The sequence below is a fragment of the Podarcis filfolensis genome (genome assembly GCF_964270895.1).
Source record: "Podarcis filfolensis genome assembly, chromosome: 8".
In the NCBI taxonomy this organism is placed as follows: domain Eukaryota; kingdom Metazoa; phylum Chordata; class Lepidosauria; order Squamata; family Lacertidae; genus Podarcis; species Podarcis filfolensis.
Window position 1 is genome coordinate 83,088,943 of NC_139611.1, and position 27,465 is coordinate 83,116,407.

The following is a 27,465-nucleotide window of genomic DNA, read 5'->3' on the forward strand; positions in this document are numbered from 1 at the left end:
CATATTTACTACCTCCAAGGAACATGAAGTTCAAGGCAATTTACATATAGCATCAGCTATGTTTACCCAACTAACAGATTATCTCTTTTTTATAATTAAGAACTACACCACCCCACTTTACGCCAGCAGGATAAAAAAAAATCCAGTAGAGACAGAAAAGCAGTTGAGACCCGAGATTCTTTATTTAGAAATCTAATCCACTTTATTCTTATTTTCCTGGTTCCTTTCCCAGTTAACCCCTTTCCCCCCAATCTTCTTTTCCTGAATCATCAGCTGTCTGCCTTCTCCTCTTGCTCCACAATGGGGTCCGGCAGCTCCTCTGCTGGGCTGGGAGAGTTTGCAGCCAGAGCAGTGGAAGGGGCAGGAGGTGGTTCCTCTGCGGCCGGCTCCTCTTCCTCGAGGGAGAGGGTGGCTTGCTTGGCTGTGGGTGGCTTGCTTGAGGATCCCTCATCTGAGCTGCCGCTGCTGCTGCTACTACTGCTGCTACTGCTGCTGCTGCTGCTACTACTGCTGCTGCTGGCTGCTCCTTCCTTGCTCTGCAGCTCCTGGGGAAGAGACCAAGAAACAACCATCAGTGTGCAGAAGAGCCAAGCGCTGCCTGGCTCTGAATGTGGCTCCTCTCAGAACTCAAAAGGCAGAGAAGCTCAACATCACTTGTGTCAAAGACTGCTGTCTTCGGAAATTAATCCGGCTTTCAAGTGGTTGCCTGCCTGAACCAGATACGGTTTCGGCGGCTTGCGCTGTGTCTATAATCCTCTTGGCAGGGAATGACAGAAATCCAAGACACAACCGAGGTGCTTTCATAGGTGGAACTACAGGAGGTTTGATGGCCACTTCACTGACAAGCAAAAAAAAAAAGTTGTGGTACCTTGGGTGGCCAGGGGCCCTCTAAGCTGGAATCCAGCTGGGAGCTGTCTCCTCCAAAGCTCTCGTCTTCCTCCTGCATGCTGATGAAGATGGTGGGAGTCTCCGCTTCAGGCACCTCCTCCTGCAAGTCCACAGATTCCTCGGAAGGAAGTGGGGTCTGGGGGGCTGCCGGGCGGGGAGGCTGCTGCTGCTGCTTCAGTTTCTGCTCCTCCTCCAGCTGGCGCTTGAGGGCCTTCTCCTGCGCCAAGCGCAAGGCAATCATATCCTGGGACACGCGAGGGAGGAGCGGCTGAGGCTCCATTTCTTCCTAGGATTGGCATTGAGCTGCGTTAGGCCCTGCAAAGTGTCCATTCCTTTTTCAATCCCCTTTCTAGTTTGGGGGGGGAATGAGTGCACCATGCTCCTAGCACTGGATCCCAATTCCCAACACTGTTCTGTGGTGGATCCTTCCCTCCCAATGCTGGGCCTCTATTTCTATTTCTATGTCTAATACAGGGAAGCAAGGTAGCTTGGCTTCCCTTCTGTGAAAGTGTTCCAAAACATGCAGAAATAAAAGAACACTATGCAAAACTTGTTTGCATCAAGGTCTCTGAGTTCGGGCTAAGCTGTGCTATCTCCAAACATTGCGATCACCTATCTGCAGTGCTTGCAAAAATAAAAACTATTGCACTTCTGCTCCGATTTGCAAACTCTGACCTGGACACCACTGAAGTGGTTCTCTCTACCCTCCAAGGCCCTTTTGAGTGTCTCCACAGTGCTTTGCTCCTCCTACCATCACCCACTCAAGCTGCGCTCCTATATATGCTCACATAGGCGCATAAGCCCTACTGAACACAGTGGGACCGACTGCCAAGGATCACTGTGAAGGTCACAGAAATCCAAAGACAGATGAATTGTCCTTCACAGTTCCCTTCTCCCCACCCTCCGTTTCTGGCGTTCCCAACACACTGAATGCTCACTATGCATGTTACTGTAACCTGGCAAAACCCACATTTGTTCAATGCTATGAATGACGCCCCCTCCCTGCCCACCGTGTGCTCTGACCTCTTTCTCTCTTCTCAGCTCCTTGGTCCTGGGTGGGGCTGAGCCCCTCGCCTCCTCCAGAGGCTGCAACTCCTTCCCTTCAAGGTCTTGCTTGTTGCTGGCTTCTAGGATGGCCATGGTGGAATTGGGAACATGAGCTTGCTGGTGGAGAAAAAGCAGAGGGGGTACCTCATCCAGATGTGCACCAATCATTGCATTTGAAAGTATTCTCTCAAACAGTATTCTCTCTGATACTTTCACACATACCCTATCTTGGTTAAAATCCTACTGGGCTGGTTGAACAGAAGTTCATTAGTACGTTTTGCAAGAAAACCTGTTTTAGACTTATTTAAAATTACTGTTCTGGACTGCGTGCATGGGAGTATTACTGACGTAGTACTGGGTTTTCTTGTGTCTTCTGACCTATCCCAACCTGTAAGGACTGAGTTTCAAGTAGGACTTCTAGGTCTGCCATGCCCCACTCTTTAGACCAGGGCTGGGGAGCCCCTCCCTTTCTGACGCCAGCTCCCTTCAACTCCAGCCAGGGTGCCCAATGGTCTGGGATGATGGGAGTTGTAGTCCAACAACATCTGGAGGGCCACAGGCTCCCCAGCCCTGATTTAGATAGGAAAGGTCTGCATGTGTGGGATCTTTGTCTTCAGAAGTGCCTGTCCACGGAAAAGCCTAGCACGTACAAGGAGCAGGAACCAAAAGACCGTAATAAATGTCTCTGTGTATCTTAATATACCATGCCTTTCAGTGGGTTTTTAATCGTGGGCTGCTTTGGGAGCCAATCCTAGCTAAAAATGGGATAAGAATATAATACAATAAAATGAACCAACATGTTACCTCTTAGGATTCTTTAAACCAGAGCTTTCCAAACTGTGTGTCGTGACACATTAATGTGTTGGCTGCAGTGTGTCATGCGAATGCTCTCCATGCTGGGGCTGGAAAGCAGTTAGTTTAACCTCCGACTTGCTACCAGTAGCACTTAAGAGACCAACTAAATTTGTTGTTATTATGAAGTTTCATGTGCATGCACACTTCTTCAGATACTGTGTGCATGCACACAAAAGCTCATACCAATAACCAACTTAGTTGGTCTCTAAGGTGCTACTGGAAATAATTTTTTGTTTTTTTATTTTGTTTCGACTACGGCAGACCAACATGGCTACCTACCTGTAACTCCGATTTGCTAGTAAAACTGACTATGTCACAAAATGAGGTGTGTCTAAAAAGTGTGTCAGCAACCTGGAAAGTTTGGAAAGCTCCGCTTTAAACAGTGCCCTTCAAACTGCGAACCTTGATTTAAAAAGGCGCCCTGAATTTTGTTTTGACTTGAATAACCTCTCCCCCAGCTCGCTGCAGGACCATGTGCTCTGCAACTGCAGCTTTGTTTGGGGCAGTACCTGATGCGGGGTGAAGGAGCGGACATGGGCCAGCAGAGGCTCCCGCAGCTCTGGGCACTTCTCGAAGACGGCGGTGAGCTGCTGAGGAGGCAACTGGAGGATAACTTGGAAGGACTGGGGCTTGGTCCGCTGGCAGCACTTGATGAAGCCCTCCCAGACCTTGGGGTACTTCCACACCTGGGGGAGGAAGGGAAAGAGTTAAAATGCGGCACCAGCAGCCAGAGCCTGCTCTGTGTCTCGCCCCAGTGGCCTATGGTTCATCAGGCTGAACGGCCTGTTTCCAGCAGTGGCCACCAGCCAGATGCCTCTGGGCGGGTCAGAAGCCAGGCATGAAAGCACTGGATTTCCCCTATAGGCCAACCAGCATGCAGAGGTATAGGGGTATCCGTACACAGAGGTTGCATTTCTCTATCGTGACATTGTGGGCACCCACAGGCCTACGCTGCATGAGTCTGTCCAATTTTTTTAAAAAAGCCATCTACAACAGTGTCCTTTGCTACTCAAGTTTTTCTCCCTCTTATAACATTAGAACTTATGGACATGCTATGAAGCCGAACAATGGAAGATTCAGGACAGACCAAAGAAAGCTCTTTGTGTAGGGAAGTTTTTAATGTTTATTGCTGTATTGTGTGTGTATTGTTCAGTTGGGAGCCACCCAGAGTGGCTGGGGAAACCCAGCCAGATGGGTGGAGTATAAATAAAATAATAATAATAATAATAATAATAATTATTATTATTATTATTATTATTATTATTATTATTACTACTACTACTACGACTATTACTATTATTATTCATAAAAAGGTAAAGGGACCGCTGACCATTAGGTCCAGTCGTGACCGACTCTGGGGTTGCAGCGCTCATCTTGCTTTATTGGCCGAGGGAGCCGGTGTACAGCTTCCGGGTCATGTGGCCAGCAGGACTAAGCCGCTTCTGGCGAACCAGAGCAGCGCATGGAAACGCCGTTTACCTTCCCACCGGAGTAGTACCTATTTATCTACTTGCACTTTGTCATGCTTTCGAACTGCTAGGTTGGCAGGAGCAGGGACCGAGCAACGGGAGCTCACCCCGTTGCGGGGATTCGCACCGCCAACCTTCTGATAGGCAAGTCCTAGGCTCTGTGGTTTAACCCACAGCGCCACCTGCGTCCCATTATTATTCATGCACCACAGTTAATCTATGGAACTCCCTCCCACAGGAGGCAGTGATAGCTACCAATCTGGGTCGCTTTAGAAGAGAACTGGACAATGGTTATCAATGGCTACCAGCCACAAGGCTCAGAGGCAGCAATGCTTCTGAACACCAGTTGCTAGAAGCCACATTATGAATTATGGTGCTGGAGGAGACTCTTGAGAGTCCCACGGACTGCAAGAAGATCAAACCTATCCATTCTGAAGGAAATCAGCCCTGAGTGCTCACTGGAAGGACAGATCCTGAAGCTGAGGCTCCAAGACTTTGGCCACCTCATGAGAAGAGAAGACTCCCTGGAAAAGACCCTGATGCTGGGAAAGATGGAGGGCACAAGGAGAAGGGGACAACGGAGGACGAGATGGTTGGACAATGTTCTCGAAGCTACCAGCATGAGTCTGACCAAACTGCAGGAGGCAGTGGAAGACAGGAGTGCCTGGTGTGCTCTGGTCCAGGGGGTCACGAAGAGTCGGACACGACTAAACGACTAAACAACAAAGAATCCGCAGGAGGGGATCCTGCTTGTGGGTTTCCAACAGGCATCTGGTTGGCCACTGTGAGAACAGGATGCCGGACTTGTCAGGCCACTGGCCTTCTTCTTACAATATCTTGTGTGCTGGGCTGTTCCTCCCACCCTTGGGAGATATTTTTGGTTTTGTGGGTTGGCGAAGAGTCAGCCACGCAGTAAAAGACCTCCCTCTGCCCCCAACAGAGTGAATCTGCTGAAGCAGTTCCCTTAGAAGGGTGGCCGCGTTGCCCAGAAGTGCTGCCCTCTGCAGCAGTGAGTGCAAGGAGCAAAGGACGATGGGAACCTGGCTGCAGAGGACAAAGGCAGGTCTCCCCCACGTCCTCCTTGTTAGAATTCCTGCTCCATGATTGCAGTCATGGGATTGTTGTCTTTCACATGACGGTATATGTTTTGACTCCACAAAGTGGAAAGTGACGGAGACAGGATGTTTGTGTTACTGTGTTCCATGAAGTGGGACTATTGTCCTTTGTTTTTTTCTCTTTGCTGTCTGATGCTAGAGAGAGAGGGAGCCATGTTGCAGTGCTCCGTGTGTGTTTATATGTACCGTATTTTTCGCTCTATAACACGCTCCCAACCATAACACGCACATAGTTTTTAGAGGAGGAAGACAAGAAAAAAAATATTCTAAACGAAACAGTGGATGTATGATTTTTGTGGTTCATGCTGTGGCCACAGACATGTGATCTGACGGTGAGTTTGGGGTAGCCCAATGCAAAAATCCTGAGGATCCACGTGGATCCGTACTTTGTAACCACGTTTTTGCACCACTGCGGCCCCAGGCAACAGTGGGTGCGTGATTTTTTTGGTGCATGCTGTAGCCATGGACATGCTATGTGATCTGATGGTGAATTTGGGGTGACCCAGTGCAAAAATCCTGAGGATCCATGTGGATCCGTGTTTTGTAACCACGTGAATGAAGGAACTGTCAGTAATGTATGATATCTCCAATACAGTGATGAAGGAAGAGGGGGGGGGAGCTCACACTTGTCCTAGGCAAAGCAGCCAACTCCTATAGGCCTAGGTGCCTTCACCCCCCCCCCCATTAAATATTTGAGGGAGTCATCCCCCATCCCCCATTGTGGCATGTGAGTGGGGCTTACCTGGCTGTCCCCCCAATATTTTTTGAAGTTGGAAGAGGGAGGGAGGGAAGGAAGAGAGAGGGGGAACTCACATTTGTGGAGCTGCCTTGCCTTGAACCGGAGCAAAAAGAGGAGGAGGAGACTCAGGGACACGAGCCTTGTAAGCTGCTTTGTTTGAATTTACCGGTGAGGTGCTGGGGGAGGGACGGAAGGGGATGCCCTCTTTGTCCCTCCTTCCGGCTCATTGTAAAAAAAGCAGAGTAAGAGCCGCTTACATTTGTGTAAGGGAGAACCATAGAGCAGGCAGACACTGAGAAAGAGAGGCTGTCTCCCTTTCCCCACCTTGGCTTTTACACGCTGCGCGCAGCTCTTGCCAGCTTCCGAGCGCCCACCTCGCCAAAAAGCCATAGAGGAGGCAGACAGGAGAAAGAGAGGCTGTCTCCCTTTCCCCACCTTGGCTTTTACACACTGCGTGCAGCTCTTGCTGGCTTCCCAGCTGCCTCCCTTCTCCCACCTCGCCAAAAAGCCATAGAGCAGGCAGACAGGAGGAAGAGAGGCTGTCTCCCTTTCCCCACCTTGGCTTTTACACACTGCGTGCAGCTCTTGCTGGCTTCCGAGCTGCTTCCCTTCTCCCACCTCGCCAAAAAGCCATAGAGCAGGCAGACAGGAGGAAGAGAGGCTGTCTCCCGACACTCAGCTGTTGCTCAGCTGTTGCCGGCTTCTCAGCCAGCCAAGCGGAGGAAGAGAGGCTGCCGAACAGCCAGCAAGAGCGGTTCCTCCTGCCTGCATTCGCTCCATAACACGCACACACATTTCCCTTTACCTTTTAGGCGAAAAAAACTGAGTGTAATGGTGCGAAAAGTACGGTAAATAGATTAGCCAAAATGCTGAGTTGCTGAGGTCTGTTACCCGAGATGCGCAAACTCTGCAGATCCCCAAATGTGCCAGTGTCGGTTGGCATCAGTCACTGTGATGTTCGGACAGAAGAAAGCTTTTGAAGCTCCCAAACGATCGACCAGGAGGGAGGGAACATGCCAGTCGGGCTTGTGTCTCTGCCAGGGTCCTACTCAAGTGTAGACTGAGCTCCTGACACTTCTCACCTGCTTCAAGATGAGTCGGGAGAGGATGTTCATGACGAAGCCGCCCAGGCGTGGGTACATCGTCAGTGACTGGATCACGGTCCGCATAAGGAGCATGGGCAGCGGGTTTTGCTCCATGAGCTGCTGCATCACCACGGCCAGCACCTCAGATGTGTACACGTTGCGCTCAGCAAAGCACATGTTGGTGGCTGCAAGCAGGGAAATGGAGAAGATCAGCTGCTGCAACTGCTGCTGCAGAAAACTCAGAGCAGCTGCCACAAGGTAACAGGGACAGGGGCAGGGGAACACCAGAGGTCAAAAGCTGCCCGTTCTTTACGACAGGAGTGGGGAAAGCTTTGACTCTGCAGGTGTTGCTGAACCACAATTCCCATGAGCCCCAGCAAGCAAGAAATGGGAGTTATAGTTCAGCAACATCTAGAGGGCCAAAGGCTCCCCACATCTGCTTAGGGGGAGAAGCAGGACTCCATGCTTCCAAACAGATGTACAGTGGTACCTCTAGAAATGTACACCTCTAGTTGCGTATCTTTCATGATGCAAATGTGGCAATCCCTGAAGTATTTTTCCGGGTTTCACCGCGCGTGCATGTGCAGAAGCAGCACCTCCGGTTGCAAATTCCTCGGGATGCGACCAGACCTCCGAAATCGGAGGTACCACTGTACAGGATTGGGATACTAAATAAACTCCAGCACTCGCAGCTAGTTCAAGCGTATGAATTTCCTTTATGGATGTACAGTTATACTTCATGTTACGTTTGCTTCAGGTTGTGCATTTTCAGGTTGCGTCCCACGGCGACCCGGAAGTACCGGAAAGGGTTACTACTGGGATTTCGCCACTCGCGCATGCGCAGAAAATGACATCATGCACATGTGCAGAAGTGGTGAATTGCAACCCGCGCGCGCGCAGACGCAGGTTGCGTTCTTTTCAGGTTGCGAACGGGATCCGTTCCAGAGGTACCACTGTAATTTCGTGAATGGAAAAATGTAATGGGGAAATTTAACCTATGTGTCTTGAAAGGGTGGGGGTTTTTTTGCAGCCATGGCAGCCCAAAATATTGAACACAGAGAACGGGAGAAATGCTAGGAGGATTCTAAACAAGCAACTGAATTCTCCCTTACCTTTGATGATGGACTTCATGTCGCACTTGGTGGAGTCGATGTTGTGGAGGGCAATCAACAACTCTCCAGGATTCAGAGGAGAAACTGCCGAGTTGCCTTCACCTGTCGGAATCGATGCCAATGAAGAGATCAGCCACTGACGGAGCAGACGGTAAAGCCAGCCAGTCCGCTGATCCCTTCCAAACCGAGCAAACCTGTCTCCCCACAGCCTCGGGACACCCTTTTGAGAAGACCCCCAGGAAGCCACGGAAAACTCAAGGTCCCCATGTGGCCAGGATCCCTACCGTGTTGCGTTCCCAACAGGCGGTTGAAAACCTCCTTCACAACAATGGGATTCAGCTTGATGAGCTTCGGCAGGGCCTGGATCACCTCTTTCTGGAAAGGAAATGCAAGAATGCACATCACACTTGACCACACCCCCAGAGGAGAGAGCCCCCCCCCCAAAAAAAAATCGGGTATGAGGCACCACAAACAGAAGGGGCATACTCAGGGATACTTAATGGAAGCAGCAGGGACATGGAATCCTTCCTGCAAATCGCTAGAGAGCACACAGAAGCTGTCTCCTCCATTGCTAATCTCCGGGGTCCTTTTCCCACACTCCCATCCTTGTGCCATCTTCCCCACTGCTCCCCTCATCTCTGTCACTCAAGCAGTGCTCCCTCTCGTCCTTTAAGCCTCTTCTCAATCCCCACGTCTTATGAAGTTTCCCCCTGGATTAACTCCTCCACATCAGCACCCAAGGGAGAGGGGACTTAACTGTAAACCTCTAAGCTCTCTCATTTGCACAATCCTCGCTTCCCCAACTTCTGTTCCACCAACTTTTAAGTCTGCACTGGATTCGCTAAAGTGCACACATCGGTAAGAAGGAAGAGCTGTTTTAAATCCCGACATGTTACGACATGAAGTGAGAGCTGGACCATAAAGAAGGCTGATCGCCGTAGAATTGATGCTTTTAAATTCTGGTGCTGCAGGAGACTCTTGAGAGTCCCATGGACTGCAAGAAGATCAAGCCTATCCATTCTTAAGGAAATTAGCCCTGAGTGCTCACTGGAAGGACAGATCATGAAGCTGAGGCTCCAATACTTTGGCCACCTCATGAGAAGAGAAGACTCCCTGGAAAAGACCCTGATGTTGGGAAAAATGGAGGGCACAAGGAGAAGGGGACGACAGAGGATGAGATGGTGGGACAGTGTTCTCAAAGCTCCCAGCATGAGTTTGACCAAACTGCGGGAGGCAGTGGAAGACAGAAGTGCCTGGCGTGCTCTGGTCCATGGGGTCACGAAGAGTCGGACACGACCAAATGACTAAACAACAACAACATGTTACGTGTTGGCTGTCCTTCCTTCATCTACTGTACTTTTAGGAAAGTTGTTTGTCTGCTATGTGCTTGGACACCTCTTTGAGCTATCGTGCCCAATTTCCCATGGCGGCTCCCAAAATCAAGGAGCAGATTTTCTTCTGTGTCTGGATACAATGGCACGCCATTCAGAATCCAGATGGCAGGCTAGACTTTTCAAAACTGCACTTATTTGGGGGGTCTCTTTGAATTCCTGAGCCAAGGCTGCTAGTTTCCAAATAACCTGCATGTTGAAAATGTCAACTAAAAAGGCTCAAGACCAAGATAATATTGGCAGGGAGAGAGGGCGGGGGGGGGGGGAGAAGTATTGCAGATCATCAGCAAGCCTCCATATGAGCCTCAGAAAGTACCTTCTCCAAACCATTGAGGACAGGGATAAGGAACCGGACGTCCGGCAGCCTCTTGTTGTACAGATCTCGAACTCGCTTCACAAGCTCTGGAGAGGGGGGAACTAAGTAGAGAAAATCATGTTAGATTGTGTGACTGAACAGCAGCTCTCAAGCTTGGACAGCTTTGCATAGCCCATATCCCAGTTCCACAGCATTTATCAGAAGCAACTACTTGTGTGACGTTGCCATGAGCCATTGCGAGGCCTTTGTATCGGACAGCACCTAAATAAAGTAACTGAAGTAACTGTACCTTTGTCCGTCAGGCTGTGCAGACAGCGGGTCACCAGGGTCTCTGCACCTTTGGGGCAGTTTTTAACCAGCTTGAGCAGCTCCCGGGAATTCATCCCCATCCCACGGATCTGGAAGCGATAGGAAAAGATAAACAAAAGGATGGTTTTGGGGGTGGGGTGGGGGATGAGAATGTGAGGAAAGGAGAGCCATCTACTGTATTGGCCCAAATATAAGCCACATTCCCCCCCCCCCCAATTCCGATCGTAAAAAGTTAAAGTGCAGCTTATATTCGCGACCTTGTGCCGCCGGCAAAGTGGTGTGGCTCCCCCCTCCCAGGAAGCAGCCCAGGAGCGCAGGGAGGGAAGGAGCGCGGGGCAACGGCACCCAGCCTGCCTGCCGCTCCCAAGCCATTGGAATGAAGGGGGGAAGACCGCCGGCAAAGTGCCACTCCCCCACAGAGAGCAGCCCAGGAGTGCAGGACAACACCACCCGCCCTGTGCGCAGTTCCCAAGCCGCCAAATTTTAAAGGTGCAGCATATTTGTGGGTGTGGCTCATATTCAGGCCAATACAGTATAAAGAATGATGGTGGACCAGTGGCATCACAACGGGGGGCGGGTGCCATGTCTGGGGGGTGACAAGAAGGCACCCTGTGGCAGCTCGCAGTGGCGTGAGCAGCCATTGTGCAGCTGCATGTGGAGCATCCTCCGTTTGTGGCTGCAGCCGCGATCAGAGGATCCCAGCGTCTGTGGCAAACCGCAATGTCTAGTGCATCTGTGGCATCACATGCATGCTCTGTACATAGTGGTTTGCCGCTGGTGCCGCTTGAGCGCCGTACGGACAGCGGTGGGATTCCTCCGTTGCCACTACAGCTGCGGAGGATCCTCCGTTCGTGTCTGCAGCTGCAAGCAGAGGATCCCGGCACTGTCTGTACAGCGCTGGAGCACCGCCGCCACCAAGCCACTATGTACAGCGCATGTGCGGCGTCGCTACGTACGGCACATGCACTGTATATAGCGACGCCTCACATGCGCCGTACATAGTGGTTTGCCACCCCGGGTGTCGCGACGCCTTCGTTCGCCCCTGTGGTGGACCACCCAGTACCCCTCTCTAGCTGACTCACAGGCTGCTCAATAACCCTGAGGACGGTGCGCTTGATGTCGGCAATAGCCTCCGTATATACAGACGCTAGTTCATGGATCAGTTTGTGGTTCTGGGGAAGGAGGGCCAAGTAGAGATAGAGGCATTGCTTGATGGTCTCTTCCGTCCAGGGAGCAGCCACCTCTGCAAGGCAAAAAGAGGGTTGGGAAGAAAGAGACCGGGCACCAAGGTTTATGCAGAGTGTCAGATGACACAGGGACAGGCTCCTTGCCATCCACCACAACTAGGGAAATAGAGCTGTGAAACGGGAAAGATCTCCTTTTGGAGTTCCTGTTGTATAAGTTTAACTTAAAATGGGGGGGCATGAACCTAGAAAAGCCTTTTTTACATGGGATGCCATTTGAGCATGGGGGAAAGCGTACGCCATTGCCCGTCACATGTAGAACCAGAGAATTGTAGAGTTGGAAGGAACCACCAGGGTCATCTAGTCCAGCCCCCTGCAACCAGGAATCTTTGCCCAATGTGGGGCTCAAACCCACAACCCCGAGATCAAGGGTCTCGTGCTCTATGGACTGAGCTATCCCAGAGGTTCAGAAAACACGCAGTTTTGACTCACAGTGAAGGCTCCATACAGGAAGCAGTTTCACATGCGACACTTTCTAAGTGGTGATGGGGATTTTTTCGCCTCTATCGTTATTTTTTGGCCAAGCCACCTGCTCACGGACACAACTGGACATGGTGCGGCCCAGTTACCTGTATCTTTGTCTGCGCCAAAGAGAACAGAGGGAGGATTGGGGTGGACCAGGAGCTGCAAATAATTGAGTGCAAACTTCTCCACGTATTCCCGCAGCTGGTCCTTCTCGTACATCCGCTTGATGAATAGGAGCGCTTGCTGGCGAACCTGAGATGGGTGGCAAAAGATGGGTCGTTTGACAGTGCATTAGTAAGCTTCAGGAATCCCAAGGATTTTTTAAAAACCAACTTCAAATTTGAGATTATTTTTAATAATTCCACACTTTCTGCCTGCCCATGGGGACTTTCCCTGCAAAAAGCCACTCTTTCGTGCTGAACAGGAACAAAGAGCAACTCGGGTTTTCTGCAGATTGCCTTTTGCTCTGATTCAATGGTAAAGAGCAGGTTTTTGCAGAGAAAGCACCTAGTGTTCTTTGGTTCTTGTTCCCACTGTGAGCAAGTTCCAGAGCAGACACTCCCCAAAAGGAGAGCAAAAGCAAAAGAATTTTAAGAGGGTTGGAGACAGAAAATGTACGGGCATCACCAAGGCTCCCAGTCACCTAGATCAGCTAGGGATGTAGCCTTTTTCTAAGGGCACAATGGCCCCAAAACGGTTCAAAGTACCACCATGTCCACTCTCTGTTGCCCAGCACTGGTCCACTCCCAGATGACCATAACACCATTGTAAAATCCATTCAACAAATCACAGCAAGCAGTTACATATTCCAGCGTGCAACAAAATTTAAAAGGCCTGTTGCACTGGTGTCCTGCTTGCGTGTTTCCCAGGTGCATCTCATTGGTCACTGTGAGGACTGTCGACATGCAGAGGGCCAGGAGGCCAGCTGGCTAGCCCTGGCTGGGTCGTCTCCTTCTAGCCGTCCCAGTGCAAAGACCATCGCCTCGGCTCCAACGTAAATCAGCGACCCAGGCTTGATAGCCAGGGCACACTATCAGCAGATCGAACTGCACACACAGAATAGGCCTGAGGCTTGTGGAAGCATACTACAACTACAGATTTATTAATCATAAATCAGGACAAAGAAACATGTCTCTCTCTCATGTTGTCTCAGAGACAGTAGCTAAAAGCAAAAGCTATACACAACAGAAGTTCCCAGCATACTGTGCTGGAATGTAAACAGACATGTGACACGTAACAATCCCATGTCTGTTCCTTAAGGTGGAGTAGAAATGTCACAAGGACATGATGCTAGGCTAGATTAACCTCTTACCCCACCCCACCCCACCCCCTTCTTTCGGCAGGAACCAAAGTGATAATATAGATGGCACCAGGCCATCTCTTCAAGAGGTTCCAAAGTCAAGGTGCCACAGCTGAAAAGGCCCTCCAGTCACCACCCAGCTTACTTCGTATAAGCAGGAGGACACAGAGCCATGCCTCTGAGGGTGATCTTAGTAGCTAGGCAGGTTCGTGTAAGAGCAAGCAGTCCTGCAGGCACCCTGGTCAGTTAGGAGCAGCTTGCAAGCTTATTTCAGCTGCATTGCTCGGACCACAACACAGCACCAGAGAGACAGGCTCCAGGCTCACCTTGTCCTTCTCGTGGGAGCTGAGATCCAAGAGAACATGCAGATACTGGAACTGCCTCGACGGGCGCTTGAAGATCAGGTCCCGAAGCGTCGACATGCCCAGGTACGTCCGGCTCTGTAGGAGAGTAGCAAAAGAAGAGAAGAAGAGTTTGGATTTGATATCCCGCCTTTCACTCCCTTTAAGGAGTCTCAAAGCGGCTAACATTCTCCTTTCCCTTCCTCCCCCACAAGAAACACACTGTGAGGTGAGTGGGGCTGAGAGACTTCAGAGAAGTGTGACTGGCCCAAGGTCACCCAGCAGCTGCATGTGGAGGAGCGGGGAAGCAAACCCGGCTCCCCAGATTACAAGACTACCACTCTTAACCACTACACCACACTGGCTCTGAACATGTGCAGTTAATGTTTTGGGCAGTGTGTGTGTGTACAGTGGTACCTTGGTTGTTGAATGGCTTGGCTCCCAAACACCGCAAACCCGGAAGTGTTCCGATTTGCGAATGTTTTTTGGAAGTCTAACGTACAACACAGCTTACGCAGCTTCTGATTGAGTGCAGGAGGCTCCTGCAGCCAACAAGAAGCCGTGCCTTGGTTTTCAAACAGTTCTGGGAGTCGAACGATCTCCCGGAACACATTCCCAGTGAGGCTGTCAGTTTGGGGTAAGAGTAACAGTGTAAAATGTTTAAACTTTTAAACTGTGGCCGGGGGATGGGGAGTGGGGAACCCACATGCTGTTTCCAACAAGCCGTAACTATGTGCCAACCTTGGGACAACTTCGCAGGGATGCTTTTGTGAAACAGGAGCGAGTTGGAAGGAGGAGGCAAGGTCAGAACAGCCAATCCAGCAGCCTATTTTTGTAGGTCCCAGAAGCTTTCATTGCATTTCTTCTAGTTTGGGGTAGGATTACTGGTAAAGGTAAAGGTAAAGGTACCCCTGCCCGTACGGGCCAGTCGTGTCCGACTCTAGGGTTGTGTGCTCATCTCGCTTAAGAGCCCGGGAGCCAGCGCTGTCCGAAGACACTTCCGGGTCACGTGGCCAGCGTGACGAAGCTGCTCTGGCGAGCCAGCACCAGCGCAGCACATGGAAACGCCGTTTACCTTCCCGCTATAAAGCGGTACCTATTTATCTACTTGCACTTAGGGGTGCTTTCGAACTGCTAGGTGGGCAGGAGCTGGGACCGAATGACGGGAGCTCACCCCGCCGCGGGGATTCGAACCGCCGACCATACGATCGGCAAGTCCTAGGCACTGAGGTTTTACCCACAGCGCCACCCGCGTCCCTAGGATTACTGGTAGGAATGCCTTTTATAATTGCCCTAAAACGTGTCAAGCATACTATGCTGGCCAGACACCGGTGCTTCAGCAGAGTTTCCTTCCCTGCAACCTTGTGAGGCTATGGAGGGAGCCCTAAGATGAACCCCGGCTGGTATCTTATTAGGGACACACCTCATCTTCACAGTACTTCCGAATCACTTCCAGGGCACTCTCAGTGATCAGTGGGGCCTCAAGTACCACCTTGGTAAAGATCCTGTGCAAGGAAAACAACAACAGAAAAAGCTTTGGCCACAGCTAGGAGCTTAGAAAAAAACAATAAGAAATAACTATTATTTTATAACTAGGGATGCAACATTTTAAGTTGGTGGCCTTTACAGTCCTGTGCCATGCCAGCGTGCTCCATCTCAGAACAAAGTATGCATGCTTTTCTCCCTTCTTTAGCCTTAATCTTATTCCTCTGCATATTAGAAATTGATTAAAACTTGTATGGGAGAATTGGTTCTTTGAACAAGCCCCGATTTAAAAGAGCAGATTTTGATGTTTCAAGTTCTTCCGTGTTTCACTGGCTCCACCAGAATATTCCGCAACCGTAAGGAATTTCTGGCCACAGGCCTGTCTTGTAGGAGCTGTGGGGCAAGGACTGAGCCAGTTAGGAAAGGAGGGGTGGGAAGTTGAGAAGAAAATTTGTATGTTTAAAAAATGCTTATGATGATAAATGCTTGAAATATTCTTTAATATGACTTTACCTTGGGTCACCATAGCTTATATTGGGGTGCGTTTAGTAGCTTACCCATCTTGCTCTCAAAATGCCTGGCAGTCACGGGGTTAAAAGGGAGATGAAATAATCAAAAGGGAGGTTTTGTGTCCCTGAACCTCGCCCTGCCACACACCTCTACAAGGCCCCAAGTACCCACCCATCTTTTTGGTCCGGCTTCTCCTGCAGACCGGAGAGTAGGCCGATGAGACACTCATCGTAGTTGTCGAGCGAGCCAGAGGGGTATTGGCTCAGGTAGACATTGTACTCCTGGTACAACCAGGCGAAGGCGAGGTCCAGGCGGTTGCGGATGTCGTCCAGGATGAAGGTCAGGACTTCGCTCTTGAGAGGGACCTCGAACTGGGTCACCAGAGAAGAGAGGATCTTCACCCGGGCCTGCGGAAGAAGGAAGCTGGCGAAGGTGAGGTGGAGATGCTGGACTCAACCAGGATCCCACCACGACAAGGCTGCAGGAGACACTTACATGGGCGGCCCCGCTGCAGGCCACGGCCTTCTCAGAGCGCAGGATCCGCTTCACGGCCGCCAGCTTCAGCTTGTCCATCTGCACGTCCGTGAGAGGCTTGATCACATCACTCAGGCGGAAAATCTTCTTGCGGCCGGTGGCTCCGGCCAACCTGGGAAGAAGCAGGCGGGAGAAAGGAAAACACATCAGCCTCTGAAGGGCTGGCAGAGAAGAAGCTCAAACGAAGAGGGTGCTTTATCCAACCAATGCCCATGTCTTCTTTGCAAGGATTTGGGGAAAACCTTTGCCATTATGCAGGGGAATTGGAAATAGGGTAAGGACACAGTTTACGAAAGCGGGGGATCTTCCAGCAGCTGGAAACAGAAGCTGAGCGGCCACTCGGGAAGGGATTTGCAAAAATCAAAGGAGACTGCTCCTGCGAGAGCTGGTTGCTCAAAGCACATGCCTTCTTGCGTACAACCAGCCCAGGAGAGCAGCAGGGAGACCACAGTGGCCACCAGCTGGAGAGAATATGTTAGTTTTCTGTGTAGCTCCATCCACATACAGGGTGCTTTTCAATAGAGACAAAGAGAGAGGCCGGTCCCCGGTCCCCACGGGGCTTACAATCTAGATAGATGAGAAAGGATATGACAGCCGAGGTGAATGGGAAGAAATCATCTCAACTTTTTCTGACAGGTCTTCTGTTTTCGTGGATTTATCTATAACTAGATAGTCTTGTAACTTTAGGACCATGCTGCAACCTTGATAAACTCATATACATTTATTTTATGTTCTGTGTTTGGCCCTTTTCCAAATGATGTTTATCATTTGTCTCACGAGCTGCCTGTTAATTGTTCTTTAACTGAACTGCCCCCCTCAACCTCAAAGGACAAAAAGAAGAAGAAGAAGAAGAGTTTGGATTTGATATCCCACTTTATCACTACCCAAAGGAGTCTCAAAGCGGCTAACATTCTCCTTTCCCTTCCTCCCCCACAACAAACACTCTGTGAGGTGAGTTAGGCTGAGAGATTTCAAAGAAGTGTGACTGGCCCAAGGTCACCCAGCAGCTGCATGTGGAGGAGCAGAGACGCGAACCCGGTTCCCCAGATTACGAGACTACCACTCTTAACCACTACACCACACTGGCTGGTGTTGCTCTCACCAGGCTCTCACCTGGGCTGAGTGGAAGGGATGATTGGTTCTGGGCGCCGCTTGGTCTGCGGCACCCCAGACTCAGGAGAGGGGACAGAGCCCTGGGCTCCCAACACAGAAATGGCCTGGCCTGTATTGAGAGCAGAGAAGCGCCGCTTGATCAGCACGCTTTCCGGTTTGAGCATTTTCTCTTCTTTCAGCGACTCCTTGACCTGCTTGGTTTGCTCCACACCTGCAGGAGAAAGGGAGAGGAAATTAATCATCTGGCCAAACCCACTTCATCCTCTGCCCCTAACTTGTGACTTTTAAAACTTCTCTTCTGTCTTATAGGTAGAGAGAGACCGCTCCCAGACCCCTTAAGTAAATAAATAGCAAGAACTGAAATACAGCGCTGCAAATGTGTATACCTGATACCGCAGTATGTGGCTCAGTTTTATTGTTTGGGCTTGGTAATCATGTATGACAGGTAGCCTCAGTAACAAGCATTCTGAAAATATGGATCAGGAACCTCAGTCCCAGGGTCAAAGCAGCCCTCTTTGTCTAGCCCACAGGACTCTTCTAAAGGCACGCCTTCTCTCCAGGTCCCAGCCCGCCTTGGCCCTGCACCAAGCCCTCCCAGAGTGCTTTTGCCTGGCTGGAATGTGTCCTTGCACTGTGACAATTGTCTCTTGTTTACAGAATGTCTGAAAACTCTGGCGTTTGCATGGGTGGAGTGAAGCCTGCTATAGAAGAGTCACACCCATTATTCTGCTTGCTTTGGGTGCCCATGAGGGAAAGGAAGACTCCCCCACCCCTAAATTAAATCCATTCAGCTGTGTCTATGGTAAAAGGTAAAGGAACCCCTGGCCGTTAAATCCAGTCGCGAACAACTCTGGGGTTGCAGCGCTCATCTCGCTTTACTGGCCAAGGGGGCCAGCGTTTGTCCGCAGACAGCTTTCCAGGTCATGTGGCCAGCATGACTAAGCCGCTTCTAGTGAACCAGAGCAGCGCATGGAAACGCCGTTTACCTTCCCGCCGCAGCAGTACCTATTTATCTACTTGCACTTTGACGTGCTTCTGAACTGCTAGGTTGGCAGGAGCAGGGACCGAGCAAAAGCAGCTCACCCCGTTGTGCAGATTTGAACCGCCGACCTTCTGATAGGCAAGCCCTAGGCTCTATGGTTTAGATCACAGTGCCATCCACGTCCCTTGTCTATGGAACAGTTGGCAAAATCACACCCACAAGACATCGCATCCCAGTTAGTTTTTCTTTATGGGCCCATGCAAAAACAAAGCAAAACCTTGCAAATACAAAGAACACTGTATTGCTCAAACACCCAGAGGTTGGGGCCATCTGTGCTAGAAGTTCATAGCAACTAGGGCATACCTGGCCCTAGCCCAGCTGCCGTCATCTGAGTGGCCATGAGGCGGGCAAGATGCTTGATCTGGACCTCAGTGCCAGCAGATTCCACTGGGGTATAGGTGGCTTGGAAGGAAGCAGGCATGTTTTCAGGCAGGTACACCATGCTGATGAGCACCTGGGAAGCAAAAACATGGTGAGAGGGCCTGGCGTGCTATAGCCAAACAGGAAAACACTTCTATTCCTAAGAAAAAGCCCATCTTGCCCTACACCTCCACTTATCCAGCTTTCACAAGTATGAGGCGCGCCAGGCTAACTTTACGCAAAGGGACACGTGCCTCTCCGGCTTTTCCAGAAAGAGCACCCTTCGGTCAAGCTGAAGTTGTGTCTCCTGCCGCCCCGTCTGCTTTCTAGACCCCCTTGGCAAAAGATTCTCCCCTCCCGGCACTCAAAGGAGGAGCAGCCAAGAGGCGCTTTTGCCAGCTAAACCTACCAGGTTGGCCACATTATCTGGAGTCAGAAGGGGCTGTAGAAACTCAGCGGTGATGTCCGTGTCCGACTGCGTGCTGACTTGGATGGAGGGCTTGGGGACTGGGGCTGCCACCTGCTCCAGGTCCTTATCCTCATCATCCTCCCCAAGATTTGGCTCTGCAGCAGAGAAAGAGAAAGTGTTTGTGTGTTTTATGTGGTGAGGCAGGTGCTGCACGGTTGGCGGATCATCACAGCGTTTGGAGAAGAGCCTGTCCCTCCCCACGGACCACTCCTGCCCCTCCTTTGCCCGCTCACCCATCTTCATCTTCTTCATGGCAGGGTCGCTATCATCCCGCGGGCGCTTGCGGAGCTCCTTCAGGTTAGGCATGTTGCGGGTGATCTCGGCCTGCTGCGTGCCCAGGTCCATCAGCAGGGTGGTGATCTGGGCCTGGAACTCCACGGACGCCGGGTGCTTGAGGACGCTCAACAGGTGCAGCTTGAGGTTCTTCCGCACGCTGCTCACCTGGGACTTGGCCAGCGTCGGGGGGAGGTTGGCTGTCGGCAGGAGGGCAGAGGAAACGAGTCAAGCAAGCGACAACATTAGAGAGGACCCCAGATCCTGGGCCCAAGGAGGAGCATCCTATGAGATCGAGTGGAAATATGAAATATGCAGCCTCCCTTTGTTCCCACTTCTACAGCACCTCACCATTGGGCCCGCTTAATTTAGCTGATTAAGCCTATATAGTGGTACCTCGGGTTAAGAATTTAATTCATTCTGGAGGTCTGTTCTTAACCTGAAAATGTTCTTAACCTGAAGCACCACTTTAGCTAATGGGGCCTCCTGCTGCCGCTGCACCGCCGCTGCACAATTTCTGTTCTCATCCTGAAGCAAAGTTCTTAACCCGAGATACTATTTCTGAGTTAGCAGAATCTGTAACCTGAGGTTCCACTGTATGTCCAAACAGCTCAGGACCTCAATACCTTAAGGATGCAGAGTTGTTAAGGCAGCAGAGAGCATTGTTGGCTGCCCACTCTCCACCTTAGAGCAGATTTATGCCACAAGGTGCCATAGGAAGGCACTGGACATAGTAAAAGATCCATCGCATCCTGGTCACTGTCTCTTCGAGCTCCTGCCGTCGGGACGGAGATACAGGACGATGAAGACAAGAACAAGCCGTCTTAAGAACAGCTTCTTCTCCAGAGCGATCTCGGCCCTGAATGGGAAGCCTGGACTTTGAAAGTCATCTAATCTTCCTTGCTGTACTATACTGTATTGTTTTAATTAGTGTTTTTATGGAGCAGTCAAGTAATTTCGTTGTCCCTGAGAAGGGGCAATGACAATAAAGATATTATTATTATTATTATTATTATTATTATTATTATTATTATTATCACCTGTTGTGTTTCTGGACAGCCAAGAGTTAACACTCCAGGAAGCGTTCTGATTCACTGGATGCATTGCCCACATGACCCGGGCATTTTCCTTTGATCTGTGCTCTGTGGGGGCTGAGCTCTCTCTGGAGAGCAGTCTGTTTGAGAATATGAGCAAGGCAGTTTCGTTTTTGTTAAGAGACAGAAAGCTGCAAGCATGCAGCTAGATTCTGTAGGTTTTTCTTTTCTGTTTTGAATGCTTCTAAATAAAGAGGCTTAGAACAGAAGCACTGGTGTCGAGCTGAGTTATTGAAGACACCACGTTGACACAGACAAGCCATTTTACGCTGCGTGTGAACTCTGCTATTATCCGACAACTGAGAAGCGTGGCAGTGCGTGAGTGGAAGCGTGTGGGCGCCACTGAAGTTTGTCAGAGTGGCAATAAATCAAATTTATTGCAGGGCCGTTGCAGCAGACTCACGTTGGTCAAAGGATTTACGACCCAAAAACTTGTAACGATCACCTCTCCCCGTATGAACTGACCCAGACCCGGCGCTTGTCACCTAAGGCCCTTCACTATGTCCCACACCCCAGAGAGGTTTGGAGGGTCGCAAGAAGAGGTGGCTCCCAGTTTGTGGAATGTTCTCCCCAGAGAAGCACACCCGGCGCCATCACTACACGTCTTTAGGGAACACCTCAAGGTGATTGGAAGATTTCTGATTTTTTAAAGACTAGGGCAGCCCCGATAACGAAGGCCAGATCAATCTTAATAGGTATACACGGGGTCCCAGATACTGTGAGCTTGGCAGGCTTACCGTGCAGTGTCTCATAGGCCTGGATCACCTCCGACATGAACATGGGCCGCTGGCGGGCGATGGAGGCCAAGGAGCCCAGCGCGGCCGTCAGGTTGATGCTGGAGATGGCTGGGTGGACCATGAACTTCAACAGCTGGTCCAGCGCTGTCTTCCCTTCTTCCCACAGAACGTCTGAGAGGGAGAGGCAAAAAGCAGCTGTGAGGTCAGAGATCTCAACGGATTCTGCAGCTGCCGCCACCTTTGCAGGCACCTTGCCATGTTGCACCTGCAGCAGATGACCCAGGCGAGACCGGAGGGGGCTCGGAGCAGACATTCGTGATCAAAGGGTTGGAGCAGGCAATGTTTGGTCCCTTCCCAGGATGACCAAGACACCTGATACCCCTTCCTGGGCTCTGCACATATCCATCCTTATCCAGACCAGGACTGTTTCCCCAGGAGCCCTGCCGCCTCCCTTGGCTTCACCTGCTTACTGTATATATATTTTTTTAATTAAAGATTTTCTTGACTTACAAAAGTGTGTGCAATGTCTCCCTCTCATATTATTTTTTTTTCCATGTAACAATTTTACAAATCAGTTTCATTTGTTGAGACATTAGGAAGGGGGAAAGAGGTGGGGGGTGGGAAAGATGGGTGGGGTCGGGTGGCGATGTTTCTATTATACTTAATATATGTGGGGGGTTTTGTCACTTGTGCAGGTTCTCTGCTATTCATTTGTGTTCCTTTGGTGGTGAGAGAGGTTGGGGTTGGCCTAGGGCAGGGGTCTGCAACCCGCGGCTCCGGAGCCGCATGTGGCTCTTTTACACCTTTGCCGCGGCTCCGGGGCGGATACTAGCGAGGGGAGGAGGCGCATTGTGCGCCCCGACACTCCCCACTGTGGCGGGCGCTGTACTGGCTGTGACGTCGCATGGGGGCGGTGCGTGCGTTAGTCACGCACCGTCCCAACGTCGCCCGCCCGCCCGCTACATTGTAAGGGGCATGTACGCTGGTCACTGCATTGAAAGGGGGCATGTACGCTGGTCACTGTTTCGAAGGGGAGTGAAGAACACACACACAAAAAAAGGTAACTTGTTAATTTAACGTTTATTTCTATGAGGAGGAGTAATTCTGAGGGGTCAAACAAAGAAATAATAAAAAAGTGACAAAAAAGTTATTTTTATAATGACGAGTTTTGCGGCTCCCAGGTTTTTTTTTTCCTTCGGAAACGGGTCCAAGTGGCTCTTTTTGTCTTAAAGGTTGCAGACCCCTGGGCTAGGGGGTGGCTGTTCATTTGTGGTTGGCTGTGGTGGTCTTTGTTTTCCTGTGTGAGTGGGGCGGGTGGATGTTTTGGATCAGGTCAGCCATACTGATTTGTATGCCGTTGGTGGATTTTTGTCGTCGTCTTGTTGGGCTGTGTGTGTGATAAAGGGGAGCCATACACCCGCTTACTGTATTTGATGTAGGGGTGGTCCTCAGGGACCCGGTCGAGGCTGATGTCGTTCTCGTGGCGCTTGGGCACCTCCGACTCCGGCATCCGGGGAGAGAGGGTGATGATCAGCGCCTCCACGAACTTGATGGCGTGGGTGCGTATGCCGTCGTTATCCGAGTCCAGCAGCTGGATGATTTCACTGGCCATGGCGGACACCATCTCCCAGCAGGCCTCCTGCATGTCGTTGATCACTCTGGATTTCACCATCCACTGTTGGCAGGGAGCATTATTAGCAGCCTCAGGTTTGAGAGAGAGACAGGCAGAAAACAAAAGGCAGGGACCAGGCAGGCAAAGGGGCCCCAAAGAGGAAGCTCAGCTGCCCCCAACCCCACCCCGGGGGAGCCGCTCACCTGCAGCGCCACCTTATACAACTGAGTCATGGCGAGGATGGCCTTCTTCACCACATTGACGTTCTCATCCCTCAACAGCATGTTGAGGTTGGCAATAAGCTTGAGCAGCAGCTCGGTGTCCCGTTTGCTGGAGGCGAGAGGCAGCAGTTTGGGAGAAAAAGGAAGCAATGAAAGAAATGGGACCATGCAGGGGTCTATTAGTCCCCAGTGGTACAAACCCTCTCTCTCCAGATATATATGCTGCCCATCTGACTGGGTTGCCCCAGCCACTCTGGGCAGCTCCCAACAAAAAATAGGAAAAGCACAATACAACATCACACACTAAAAACTTCTCTGGGATGGGCAGTATACACACATACCCCAAAGACCCGTAGAAACAGCTAAGGGGATGCCGATTGCTAGGATGGCATAACAACATCTGACTTACCAGGCTTCCTCTATGAACCCAATGACAAACTTCCGAACCTCAACAGATTTGTCTGCCTGGAAAGCAATGATCTCCTGCGGTGCAAGGATAAGGAGACAGTCAGAGGCGGCTACCTCTCTCTCAAGCCTGCCACCAACAGGCAGAAAAGCCCCATCCACTTTTGAGCTGGGCCAGGCCAGAACAGAACACACAAGGAACAGAACCAAGCAAGACCAGCAGTGGCTGTCCCAAGTCCATGGAGGGCAGAGATGGTGGAGGGAAGGCTGTTTCTAGCACAAGCAATACTCACATCCAGGAAATTATCCAACAGTGTGGGGTCTTTGTTTATAATCAATTCCTGGACCTGGGAAACAAAAAGAATAGCTAATATAGTCAAGTAGAGAAGGTAAACCAGGAGAACACTTATGGTGTATCATCAGGCGATCAGACAACTCCCTACTTGCCAGTCATTAAATCAGGCATAGGCAAACTCGGCCCTCCAGATGTTTTGAGACTACAATTCCCATCATCCCTGACCACTGGTCCTGTTAGCTAGGGATGATGGGAGTTGTAGTCCCAAAAAACATCTGGAGGGCCGAGTTTGTCTACGCCTGCACTAAATCTTACCAGCCAGACCCACACAACTCCTCTTCCCAAGAGTCATCTTGGAAGAGAGGTGGGGAACTTTACATGATACAGAGCACCTAACGAGGCAGAGGCAGATTAACTCGTCAGATCCTGAATTCAGAAACACTTCCCTCCCACTCCCAGCACAAACCCTGTTCCAAAGTGTTCAGTATGCAACTGCACATAAAACACATATACTTGAGGATAACATCCGTTTAAGGCTGCCTTGGACACAACATCGTCATTTTTACAAGATGGAGAATTTAATGGAAAGTAACGTCGGTTGTAGTGGGACGTGGGTGGCGCTGTGGGTTAAACCACAGAGCCTAGGACTTGCTGATCAGAAGGTTGGGAGTTCGAATCCCATTGCTTGGTCCCTACTGCTGCCAACCTAGCAGTTTGAAAGCACATCGAAGTGCAAGTCAATAAATAGGTACCACTCCGACGGAAAGGTAAACAGCGTTTCCGTGCGCTGCTCTGGTTCGCCAGAAGCGGCTTAGTCATGCTGGCCACATGACCCGGAAGCTGTGCGCCCGCTCCCTCGGCCAATAAAGCGAGATGAGCGCCGCAACCCCAGAGTCGGTCACGACTGGACCTAATGGTCAGGGGTCCCTTCACCTTTACCTTTAATGTCGGTTGTGGGGCTCCTGATCTTAAGAGGTTTCAAGGGAGGAGGAGCTGACTCACTTGGCTACAACTGTAGAAGGACATGAGCAGATCACACAGAAATTTCTTTCTTTCGTCCCACCTAACTGCACCCCCAGCCCCCACTGGACAGGATATGGACTATTTTCTGAGAATCATTACTGCCAGTCATTTCCAGACCAAGGTTAGGCCATGCAGGTCCTGGAACTGGGAAGTATATTTCAATCCTCTTTCTAGTTTGTTAACCTCACGTGAACCTACAGGTCTTAAGACAGCCCAGGTACACATGGCCCTGTGGCAACAAGACCGTTTAACCGGAAAGCGTTCCCGGTTTACACCTAAGATCTTACCAATGCAAAGGCAGCGATGCCACTCACCTGTTTGAGGATTGTGATTTTGGAATCGTTGCTGATTAAGGCGGCTTGATTTAGCAAATCCACCACCTGTTTTTTGAAAAGGAAGGGAAAGAAGGCTTTTCAGAAAATGTTCTCTGAAAGTGATTATCACAACCTATCCACATTTAGACCCAGAACCTGGGAATCTTACCCTCTCCGAGGTAGTCATGGTGTCTATGCCAGACGTCTCCTCCCCGGCAAAGAACTGGGAGGCGATGCTCATGCGGGACAGGCCAGAGTCGCCCATGTTGCTTACGCCAGCCATGGCTGCCCACGCTGTTCAGTGGGCAAAATCCAGCCAGTCAGGGTGAGATCTAGAAAGGAAGCATGCAGGGAGACATTAGGAACCTCAGGATGGAAAGCAAAATGTGGTCCTCTCTAGCCGGCCCTCAAGATTCTCCAGAGGCCTTTCCTTCTCCCCTGCCCTGCACTCTCAAGTGTTTTCGCCTGGCTGGAATGTGTCCTTGAACAAGGCTTCTTGTTTTCCTACTGTACAAAGGTACACCAAGAAGCAATTTCCCTCCTATTTTTTCCCAGTTTCTGAAAATACTTACTGCAAACAATCTCTATAAAAGAGAAGCCAAGTTACAGGGAACCAGGCAGAGGGCCTTCTCGGTAGTGGCGCCCTCCCTGTGGAACGCCCTCCCACCAGATGTCAAAGAGAACAACAACTACCAGACTTTTAGAAGACATCTGAAGACAGGCCTGTTTAGGGAAGCTTTTAATGTTTGATGTATTACGGTATTTTAATTTTATTTGGAAGCCGCCCAGAGTGGGCGGGGTATAAATAATAAATTATTATTATTATTATTATTATTATTATTATTATTATTATTATTTCTACTACTACTACTATACACCCCCAAAGACTTTGAATGTAAGGAACCCAAAGAAGACCTTGAATCTGTGTGCGAGAGGCTTTACTCAAGATGCTGGAAAGGGCAATGGAGTCTCCCCCCCATCAGTTGTTACCAGTGTTGCTTTCAACATGTGGTTTTAACACAGGAGGCTAAGCTACCAGCCAGGAAATCAGTGGAACAGATCACTTTGGCTGGGGAAAGCACGGGTCATCCAGTCGGACCCCACTCTTTGAAAACAGGGCTAAATGGACCATTGGCTTGAACCATCCGGAGGGCTCCTCTTGCCAGGTCCACCTTGCCGTTCTGCCCCCACACCAGCAATTCCACCCTTGCCATAGCAGAAAGCGGTGGGCTCTCTCCTTTGTTGGAGTTATTTTACACAAGAGCTTGAGTGGCCACCCTTCCCGCAGTATTATAATTATAATTATTATTTTATTTGCACCGCACTCATCTGACTGGGTCGCCCCAGTCACTCTGGGCGGCTTCCAGCGTACAGTGGTACCTCGGGTTAAGAACTTAATTCATTTTGGAGGTCCGTTCTTAACCTGAAACTGTTCATAACCTGAAGCACCACTTTAGCTAATGGGGGCCTCCCGCAGCCACCGGAGCACAATTTCTGTTCTTATCCTGAAGCAAAGTTCTTAACCTGAAGCATATGGGTTAGCGGAGTGAGTAACCTGAAGCATATGTAACCTGAAGCGTATGCAACCCGAGGTACCACTGTATATAAAAACATACTGCCGCAGGGGGTTGGGCTAGATGACCCCTGGGGGTCCCTCCCAACCCCATCAGCTCCCCCAGCTCCGCCCCGACTCAGGCGCTTCCACGGCGGCCAGGCCTCAAACCTCGCTCCCCCCTCAGCTGCACAATTCACTTGGGCGCCCTGGGCGGGGGGAGTAGTCAGCCGCCCTCCCTCTCAGCCCGGCCTATCTCGCAGGGCTGCTGCGAGGATAACACGGGGAGGGGGACAACTGCGCCTTCTGGAACTCCCCGGAGAAAACGGTGGCGCCTAAATATAACAGTGTGACGGAAGTAAATTAATAAAAACTACTAAGTCCCCATCTTTGCGGGCGGGGGGGCTTCCGTACTCCAACGGCCCTTTCCGTTGTCATGACAACCCCTAGGCCCCAAAGCCTGCCTCTCCGTTTCAAACCGTACCGGCCTCCTCTTATCGACAGAGCCGCACCGAGCGAAGGGAAGCAGGCGGCTTTCTTTTTCTTTTTTTTAGCCGGCCCTCTTCAAAGCCTCCATGTTCGCGGAACCAAATTTCTCGAGAGAGAGAAATATGTATTTAATGATTAACTAGTGCGCTTGCGCGTGGAGCAAAGCCTCTTGGGTAGCGTAGTCTGCTTCCTTCAAAAAGGCTCTCTCCGCTCGGTCCCACCCCGCCCCTTTTAATTACAGAATGCGGACGCGAACCGTGC

General features: G+C 50.7%; 1 protein-coding gene across 2 annotated transcripts; it reads right to left on the reverse strand.

Annotated features, from left to right (window-relative positions):
• Positions 1–158: 158 nt before the first annotated feature.
• Positions 159–27,465, reverse strand: SYMPK (symplekin scaffold protein). Of its 2 annotated transcripts, none has more exons than XM_083626776.1 (27): positions 27,200–27,465; positions 25,333–25,495; positions 25,164–25,229; positions 23,825–23,878; positions 23,536–23,609; positions 23,109–23,235; positions 22,719–22,968; positions 21,294–21,464; positions 19,423–19,662; positions 19,130–19,284; positions 18,664–18,814; positions 17,319–17,529; positions 16,167–16,317; positions 15,843–16,078; positions 15,100–15,181; positions 13,662–13,775; positions 12,140–12,287; positions 11,409–11,569; positions 10,307–10,415; positions 10,018–10,118; positions 8,595–8,685; positions 8,311–8,412; positions 7,196–7,383; positions 3,300–3,476; positions 1,912–2,052; positions 869–1,174; positions 159–545 (listed from the first exon to the last, which is right to left on the reverse strand). In XM_083626776.1, the coding sequence occupies exons 2-27, from the start codon at positions 25,444–25,446 to the stop codon at positions 270–272; spliced, it is 3,996 nt and encodes a 1,331-aa protein (XP_083482902.1). In that variant the 5' UTR covers positions 25,447–25,495; positions 27,200–27,465; the 3' UTR covers positions 159–269. The 2 variants fall into 2 exon arrangements, with proteins under 2 accessions (XP_083482902.1, XP_083482903.1); XM_083626777.1 differs by having other exon boundaries at positions 27,228–27,452.